The sequence below is a fragment of the Apodemus sylvaticus genome, chromosome 1, assembly GCF_947179515.1.
Source record: "Apodemus sylvaticus chromosome 1, mApoSyl1.1, whole genome shotgun sequence".
Lineage (NCBI taxonomy): Eukaryota > Metazoa > Chordata > Mammalia > Rodentia > Muridae > Apodemus > Apodemus sylvaticus.
The window spans coordinates 98,607,471-98,617,561 of NC_067472.1; the positions used below are offsets into that span (position 1 = coordinate 98,607,471).

Here is a 10,091-nt window from a genome sequence, read left to right on the forward strand (position 1 = left end):
AATGTAAGAAACACTTAAATCTACTAACATATCATTGAAAGTGCTTATATATAAAACTTTCATCACTATACAAAGGTTTTTATGATGCTGCATCCAAGTTGTCAATTTTAAAAAGTACAGAATAAACATTTTAATTTAAAATTTTTCACAGTGCTACTAAGATCTATGACTGAAGTGAAAGAGAAAGTATCAACACTATTATCCATGAAACCAGAAGTTCAGTGTGAAATTCACTCTGAAACCATTTCAGAAAAAATAAATATATATGAAAACATTCATAAAACTGCCATAATACACATATGTGCAAGCATCATAGACACTAGATACAAGAAAGATCGGTTTGCATGAGGATGTTGCTGTTACTGCACAAAAAGCTCTGTGTTTGAGGTATCACCTAAGACATGCCAGTACGGTACATTTATAAATCAGGATCTACCCTAATAATCTTGTCCAGCACAGAATCTCCCTGCCAGACTTTCTAGAAAGCTTAATGATTGATTAAAACAAGGGAAGTTTTAATTGTTATAAAAACATGGGAGGCAAGTACCAGAAACATGAATTTCATAAAACAATGACATTGTTATAAATGCTTTCATTGTTATCTTCCTGTAGAGCCCATTCATTTAAAAAAGTTACTACTTAAGATCAGTAAAGCAATTTTTATCCTCAGTGATATTAGTTTAAAAGCCTAGAGATTTAAAAACAACAGTGAAGACCCTTACTACCTTTATACATTACAGAGTACATAAAGTTATTCAGTATCAAGGCAGCTTTCCCACTGGAAGGCAGACATGACTAAGGAGCTGCTAAGTACATTATTCCTTTGATTGCAATAAAGCACCATGCTAATTAACTTACCAAGAGACAGCACCGGCCTAAGACACCAAAACACAAATAGCCAAAATGATGTGCTTTGCATGTACACATATCTATGCTTGAGACACAGCTGTCAAGTAATGAGATGGATTAATACAGGTGGGCGGAGAGATAAGGGCCCCAATAGGTGAAAAATGACTTTAATGGAAGAGGCTAGAATTTTCTGCAAAGAGTAATTATATACCAATTCCAAGGAAGGTTCAATAGTTAAAAATACTGAATTCTTCAATTTCCTGAGTTAGGCCCAAGACTCTATTATTTTCTGGTGAATTCAGAACAGTTAGGGGAAGAATGCTTTTCCTTTTTTCTCTTCTTTTTTTCTATTTTGATGTTTTCCTTTTTCGATTTGTTCTTTTTTCCTTTTTTTTTTCTTTTTTTTTTTTTTTTTTTTTTGATACTTCTGTTTCTTTGGTTTTTGTGGATTGCTCTTCAGTGGTACTGGAGTGAGATCTTTTCCTTTTTTTAATTTAATTTTCTCTCTGCTTTTTTCCCTTTCCTTCTCCTCTTCTTCATTTATTCTTTTCCCCCTGCAGAGCCTGCAGCTTGGTGAGCTCCTCATTTTCTTCACCATTGTCCTCACTACTTGTGCTGCTGACGTCCAACATAATATCCTTTTTGGGGTCTACCTGGAGAAAATTGCTGTACTCAAAAGTCAGGTGTCCAGGGAAGCCACATTTTCTTCAGCCTGCTCTGACATTGTCCTTGTTGCAGCCTGGAACTGCCATGATGAAGGGGAGTGGTGGAGTCACTGGAGTCCTCGGCTTAAGAGATTGCATTAAGTTCAGGTCTGTTCTGAGGACAACGCATTCTCAGAGGGATTTCTCCCATGTGGCCACTATAATAACTTCACAGGGAGGGGAACCCTAATTTCTTTCTCAGCCTGAGTATAGGAAGGCTACTGATTTTTTTTAGTTAATTTTACATCCAACCACTTTGCAGAAGTTGTTTATCAGCTGTAGGAGTTCTCTGGTGGAATTTTTGGGGGTCGTTTAAGTATACTATCATATCATCCACAAATAATTATATCTGATTTCTTCCTTTCCACTTTGAACCCCTTTGACCTCATTTTGTTGTCTAATTGCTCTGGCTACAACTTTGTCATATTAAGTAGATAAGGGGGAGAGTGGGCAGCCTTGCCTTGTCCCTGATTTTAGTGGGATTGTTTCTTTTTTTTTTATTCGATATATTCTTTATTTGCATTTCAAATGATTTCCCCTTTTCTGGCTCCTCACTCCCTAAAAGTCCCATAAACCCTCTTCCCTCCCCCTGTTCCCCCATCTACCCCTTCCCACTTCCCTGTTCTGGTATTCCCTTATACTGCTGCACTGAGTCTTTCCAGAACCAGGGGCCACTCCTCCGTTCTTCTTGGAAATCATGTAATATGTGGATTATGTCTTGGGTATTCAAAATTTCTAGGCTAATATCCACTTATCAGTGAGTGCATACCATGACTGATCTTTTGAGACTGGCTTACCTCACTTAGTATGATGTTCTCCAGCTCCATCCATTTGTCTAAGAATTTCATGAATTCATTGTTTCTAATGGCTAAATAGTACTCCATTGTGTAAATAAACCACATTTTGGGGAGATTGTTTCTAATTTCTCTCCATTTAGTTTGATGTTGCCTATTGCTTTGCTATATATTGCTATATATTGTTTTTATTGTGTTTAGGTATGGGCCTTAAATTTCTGATCTTTTCAAGACTTTTAACATGAATAGATGTTGTATTTTGTCAAATGCTTTTTAATCAGCATCTAATGAGATGAACATGTGGTGTTTTGGGGGTTTTGGGCCTTTTTTTAGTTTGTTTATATAGTGGATTACTTTGCTGGATGTCCACATATTGACCCATCCCTGCATCCCTGGGATGAAGCCTATTTGATCATGGTGAATGATCATTTGATGAGTTCCTGAATTCAGTTTGCTAGAATTTTATTGAGTATTTCTGCATCAATATTCATAAGGAAAAATGATTTGAAGTTCTCTTACTTTACTGGGTGTTTGTAGAGTGTAGCTGTCACTTCATGGAATGAATTTGGTAGTGTTCCTTCTGTTTCTGTTTTATGGAATATTTTGAAAAGTATTGGTATTAAGTTTTCTTTCAAGGAGTGACATGATTCTGCACTAAAACCATCTGGTCCTGGGGTTTTTTGGTTTTGTTTTTGTTTTGGGGGGAGGTTGTTGTTTTCTTTTGTCTTGTTTTGTTTTGGGGGGTTTTGGGGGTTTTGTTTTATTTTGTTACTTTCTTTTCTTGGTTTGGAGACTTTTAATGACTGCTTCTATTTCTTTAGGGGTTATGAAGCCATTTAGATGGTTTATCTGATCCTGATTTAGCTTTGGTATCTGGTATCTGTCTAGAAAATCATCCATTTCATCTAGATTTTTCAGTTTTGCTGAGTAGAGGATTTGGTAATAGGATCTTGTAGTTTTTTAAATTTCCTCAATTTCTGTTGTTAGGTCTCTCTTTTCATTTCTGATTTTGTTAATTTGGAAACTGCCTCTGTGCCCTCTGATTAGTCTGGCTAAGGGTTTATCTATCTTGTTGATTTTCTCAAAGAACCAGCTTCTCATTTTGTTGATTCTATGTATAGACTCTTTGTTTCTACTTGGTTGATTACAGCCCTGAGTTTGATTATTTCCTGCAGTCTACTCCTCTTGGGTATGTTTTCTTCTTTTTGTTCTAGAGCTTTCAGATGAGCTCTTAAGCTGCTAGTGTATGATCTCTCCAATTTCTGTATGGTTTTCTTCTTTTTGTTCTAGAGCTTTCAGATGAGCTGTTAAGCTGCTAGTGTTTGATCTCTCCAATTTCTTTATGGAGGCACTCAGAGCAGAGTTTTCCTCTTAACACTGCCTTCATTATGTCCCATAAGTTTGTGTATATTGTGCATTTTCTTTAAATACTAAAAAGTCTTTAATTTCTCTATTTCCTCTCTGACCAAGTTATTACTGAGTAGAGGGTTGTTCAGCTTCCATGTGTATGTGGGCCTTCTGTTGATTTGTTATTATTGAAGACTAGCCTTAGTCCTTGGTGATCTGATAGGATGCATGGAATTATTTAAATCTTCTTGTATAAGCTGAGGTTAGTTTTGTGTCCAATTATATGGTTGATTTTGGAAAAGGTACCATGAGGTGCTGAGAAGAAGTTACATTATTTTGTTTTAGTGTGAAATGTTCTGTAGATAGCTCTTAAATCCATTGGTTCATAACTTCTGTTAGTTTCAATGTGTCTCTGTTTACTTTCTGTTTCCATGATGTGTCCATTGATTAAATTGGGTGTTTAATTCTCCCCTCATTATTATTGAAGGCCAATGTGTACTTTGAGCTTTAGTAAACATTTCATTTCTAAATGAGGGTTCCCTTGCATATGGGGCATAGATTTTCAGAATTAAGAGTTTATCTTGGTGGATTTTTCCTTTGGTGAGTATGAAGAATCATTCCTTATCCTTTTTGATAACTTTTGTTTGAAAATCAATTTTACTTGATATTGCTGCTCCAGCTTGTTTCTTTGGATCATTTTCTTGTAAATTCTTTTCCATCCTCTTACTCTGAGGTAGTGTCAGTCTTTGTCACTGAGATGTGTTTCCCATATGCAGCAACAAAATGCTGGGTCCTGTTTACATATACAGACTGTTAGTCTATGTCTTTTCTGGAGGGAATTGAGTCCATTGATGTTAAGAAATATTAAGGACCAATGATTGATGCTTCCAGTTATTTTTGTTATTAGAGGTAAAATTATATCTGTGTGGATCTCTTCTTTTGGGTCTCTTGAGAGAAGTTAAATTCTTGTTTTATCTTGGGTATAATTTTCCTCCTTGTGTTGGAGTTTTCCTTATATTATCCTTTGTGGGGCTGGACTTGTGGAAAGATATTGTTTAAATTTGATTTTGTCATTGAGTTATTGGTTCCTCCATCTATGGTGATTGAGAGTTTTGCTGGGTATAGTATCCTGGGCAGGCATTTCTCTTCTCTTAGGGTTTGTATAACATCTGCCCAAGATCTTCTGGCTTTTAGAGTATCTGTTAAGAAGTTTGGTGTCAACACCTTATTGCTTTTAATATTACTACTTTGTTCTGTACATTTGGTGTTTTGACTATTATGTGACAGAGAAATTTCTTTTCTGGTCGAATCTGTTTGGCATCCTGTAGGTTTCATGTATGTTCATGGGCATCTCTCTTTCCATAGGTTAGGAGTGAACCCTGTACTCCAGCTCACCCCACCCCAATCATGCCCAGATATAGCTTGACCTCCAGGAGTTCTAACATACCCAGTGTCACAGGATTACAGGAGGGAAAAACTCCAGTCAGAGACAGCATGGCCAACTAACACCAGAGATAACCAGATGGTGAGAGGTAAACACAAGAACATAAGCAACAGAAACCAATGCTACTTGACAACATCAGAACCAAGTTCTCCCACAACAAACCCTGGATACCCCAACACCTGAAAAGCAAGATTCTGATCTAAAATTCCATCTCATGAAGATAATAAAGAACTTTAAGAAGGACATAAATAACTCCCTTAAAGAAATAGAGGAGAACATAAGAAAACAGGTAGAAGCCCTTAAACAGGAATACAGGAAAACACAATCAAACATGTAAAGGACTTGAACAAAACCAACCAGAATCTAAAAATGGAAATAGAAACAATAAAGAAACTATAAAGGGAGACAACCCTGGTAATGGAAAACCTAGAAAAAAGATCAGGAGTCATAGATATAAGCATCACCAACAGAATAAAAGATAAAATATCAGATGTAGAAGATACTTTAGAAAACATCCTCTATATGATAGCAGTGCTGACACGTTTATACAAGTTATGCTGAAGTATGTAGTATGTGCATGGTGCAGAAAAACAATACTTAATCTACACTCCTCTTTAAGACAATTATATTTCTATAAGGTTCATGGTTCTTATCTGTAAACATGGTATTTTATAATGATTGGCATCATATAATCATTGTAAAATTAGATGTAAGAGGCTCAGAATTTTTAAATAACTATGCCTTACATTTTAAAAGCAAAACAAAAACAAAATAAGCCTACTTTCTGTCTGTCTAGGCAATTTATTCACATCTTAAAACAAAGGTTTTACTTACATAGGTAGTTATAAGAAATAAGTGAATTTGATGAAAGAAGAGTACTATCTTGCTTTTTCCAGGGTGTGGTTTCCCTACTTGTATTGGCATTTTCCACCTATTACCATTTGTAGGGCTGGGTTTGTGGAAAGATAGTGTGTAAATTTTGGTTTTGTCATGGAATATCTTGGTTTCTCCATCTACGGTGATTGAGAGTTTTGCTGGGTATAGTAGTCTTGGCTGACATTTGTGTTCTCTTAGAGACTGTATGAGATCTTGCCCAGGATCTTCTAGCTTTCATGGTCTCTTGTGAGAAGTCTGGTATAATTCTGATAGGTCTTCCTTTATATGTTACTTGGCCTTTTTTTCTTACTGCCTTTAGTATTCTTTCTTTGTTTAGTATATTTGGGGTTTTGATTATTATATGACGGGAGGTATTTCTGTTCTCGTCCAGTCTATTTGGAGTTCTGTAGGCTTCTTGTATGTTCATGGGCATCTCTCTCTTTAGGTTAGGGAACTTTTCCTCCATAATTTTGTTGAAGATATTTGCTGGCCCTTTAACTTGCAAATCTTCACTCTCATCTATACCTATAATCCTTAGGTTTGTTTTTCTCATTTTGTCTTGGATTTTCTGGATGTTTTAGGTTACAAGTTTTTTGCATTTTGCATTTTCTTTGAGTCTTGAGTCAATGCTTTCTATGGTTTCTCCAGCATTTGAGATTGTTTCTTCTATCTCTTGTATTCTGTTGTTGATATTTGCATCTATGACCCCTGATTTCTTCGGAAGGTTTTCTAACTCCAAAGTTGTCTCACTTTGTGATTTCTTAGTTGTTTCTATGTCTCCTTTTAGATCTTGAATGGTTTTGCTCAGTTCCTTCACTTGTTTGTTTGTGTTTTCCTGTAATTCTTTAAGAGATTTTTGTGTTTCCTATTTCATGACTTCTGCCTGTTGATCCAAGTTCTCCTGTATTTCTTTAAGTGATTTTTGCATTTCTTCTTTATTGGCTTCTATCTGTTGACCCATATTCTCCTGAATTTCTTTAAGTGATTTTTGTGTTTCCTTTGTAAGGGCTTCTATGTTTTGGTTCATGTTCTCCTGTATTACAAGCTGGTACAACCACTCTGGAAATCAGTCAGGTGGTTCCTCAGAACACTGGGAAAGACACTTCCAGAGGACCCTGTTATACCACTCCTGGGCATATACACAGAGGATTCCCTGGCATGCAATAAGGACACATGCTCCACTATGCTCATAGCAGCCTTATTTATAATAGCCAGAAGCTGGAAAGAACCCAGATGTCCCTCAATGGAGGAATGGATACAGAAAATGTGGTATATTTACACAATGGAATACTACTCAGCAATTAAAAACAATGAAATCATGAAATTCTTAGGCAAATGGTTGGAACTGGAAAATATCATCCTTAGTGAGGTAACCCATTCACAAAAGAACACACATGGAATGCAGTCACGGATAAATGGATATTAGCTCAGACACTCTGAATACCCAAGACACAATTCACATATCAAATCATTCCTAAGAAGAAGGAAGGAGAGGGCCCTGGTCCTGAGAAGGCTTGATGCAGCAATGTAGGGGATTACCAAGACAGAGAAGTGGGAGGGGGTTGATTGGGACTGGGCAGAGGGAAGAGGGCTCATGGGACTTATGGGGAGGGGCAAACCCGGAAAGGGAAAATCATTTGGAATGTAAACAAAGAATATAGAAAATTTTAAAATGTGAATTATTTTAAAATGAATTTAACTTTATTTGTAAATTATGTGTATATATATATATATATAATTTATATAAATGAAATTAAAATTTAACCTGACACAAACAATTGCTACATAAATCATGCAAAGCCAAAAGCTTGACATCTTTCAGAAGTTCAATAGTAGCAAAAATTATTCCTATCACTTCATGACTTCGGGAGGAGCTGCAAATAATATGCAAGTGTATAAATCTAAAAATAGTCCAAATAAATAGGATTTAATGCCACAAAATCAGTTAAGCATCATGTGATAGAGAAATCAGTTAAGCATCATGTGATAGATACTCTGTGTCCTGCATAAACGAAATCATCACAAATTTTTTGAATCTATGTATATACTCTGGCAATTGCCTTCCTCAGAGCACCTTTTACATCTCTGTTCCTCAGACTATAGATGAGGGGATTCAGCATAGGAATCACCACTGTGTAGAATAAAGAGAGCACCTTGTTCTGTTCAGTAGAGTAGTTCGACTTGGGCATCACATAAATGAAGGTAATTGTTCCATAGTAGATAGTGACTGCAGTGAGGTGGGAGGTGCAGGTAGAGAAGGTTTTATGGCGGCCCTCAGTGGAGGGCATCTTCAGGATGGTGATAAGAATGTAGATGTAGGAAACAGCTATGACAAGAACTGTCACCACAATAATTGATCCAGAAGAGAAAGAGGGAATGATTCCAATAATGGAAACATCTGAGCAGGAAAGTTTCAGCAAAGGGGAGTAGTCACAGAAAAAGTGATCTATCTGATTTGGTCCACAAAAGGACAGATTTAACAAACAACCAGTAAATATCCAACCATTCATGCAGCCACCAACATAGGACACTCCCAACAATAGAAAACAGACTTTAGAGGACATGATTGTTGAATATAGGAGAGGTGAACAGATTGCTACATAGCGATCATAGGCCATGGCAGCCAGTAGGAAGCACTCAGCTGACCCAAATGATACTATGATACAGAGCTGGGCCTCACATGCAGCTACAGGTAAGGCTAGCCCATGTCCAAGGAGCTCCATAAGCATTATAACTGAGACAGAGGTTGAATATAAAATGTCTACAAAAGCCAAGTGACTGAGGAATAGATACATGGGTGTGTGCAGCTGGGAAGAAATTCTTATCAACGTGATGATGCTGATATTTCCTACTAAAGTGATGATGTATACTCCTAGAAATATCACAAAATAGACTATACACAATGTAGGGTCCTCTGTTAGTCCCAAGATGAATAACTCTGTCACACTGGTATGGTTTCCTGCCTCCATCTCTTGCATGAATTGTTCCTATTAAAGGAAATAAAAATATTTTAATAATGTTTTCATTTTGCACTTTGATTATTCTAGTACTTATATATAAATATAAGTACTAGAATATTTATAGTTTATTTATAGTTATTGCATCTGCCCACCATGTAAGTACTATATCCTTTGAAACTGAAATTTTCTCCATCTTTGAATAAAATGAAAATGATGGGCCTCACTGTTTGTCATTCATTAATTTTGTATTACTATTCATTAAAGTTACTACTTACTACTTTACAATTAATATATCTTTACAATGGTCCAGATCCATAATTCAATGATCTTTTACATGATATCTCTAAGTCTCTGTAAATCCCACAAATGTTTCTCATACTGTTTCATAAAAAAACTAATTTTTCTTCAACCATTCTACCTATATGTGTTTTATATCTGAGTACTGATAACATTCAGTATCTCCTGTTTGCAATTTGGCATACTTTCTAATATTCATCTTATTGTATCACTTATAATGAAATATAATAATATTCCATTTATTGTCAATTTTACACCTTTGTTAACACAAAAGCATAGCTATCACCTCAAAGGTCTTAGAACTCGTTTATTCTGAAGTCAAATAAGAGTGATCATGTCCCAGGAACATGGAGTCAGGTATATCCAACCACCATTACCCTATGTGACAACAGTTTTCTAAGGATTTTGTAGTTACATAACAAAAAATGTCATAAGTCAAGGCATTTTACAGATATATTTGTGGAAACATCAGGTAGGTAGATTATAGCAATAGGGTGGAAATCTCTATTATAGGTCTCAGATGTTGCCTGATTACACCCTTAGCTTTGGGGTTGTTAGAGGTCTAAGTATACATTCCAAAGGTCTTATATGTTAGTTCAAGAATGTTATATTAGACATTGAAACTAGCAATGAATGCTACTAAGGGATATATAATACCCCAAGAATATAAGAATTTTTAAGGTACGCTTGGCTTTGGTTTTTTTTTATTTCAGTTTACATCCTCACCTCTTTTTTTGTTACCACTGTAGTCAAGGTTCTGGTCATTCTTCTTTTGTATTTTTTACACGATTTTTTACATGTTTCTCTTGTCTTTTATTAT

At 35.9% G+C, this 10,091-nt stretch overlaps 1 protein-coding gene and 1 pseudogene across 1 annotated transcript; both read right to left on the reverse strand.

Moving 5' to 3' along the window:
- Positions 1–1,131: 1,131 nt before the first annotated feature.
- On the reverse strand, positions 1,132–1,601 carry LOC127679988 (protein SREK1IP1-like; annotated as a pseudogene).
- Positions 1,602–8,050: 6,449 nt separating this feature from the next.
- Positions 8,051–8,995, reverse strand: LOC127679999 (olfactory receptor 473-like). The gene has a single exon (XM_052175562.1). The coding sequence runs from the start codon at positions 8,990–8,992 to the stop codon at positions 8,051–8,053; it is 942 nt and encodes a 313-aa protein (XP_052031522.1). The 5' UTR covers positions 8,993–8,995.
- Positions 8,996–10,091: the final 1,096 nt, after the last annotated feature.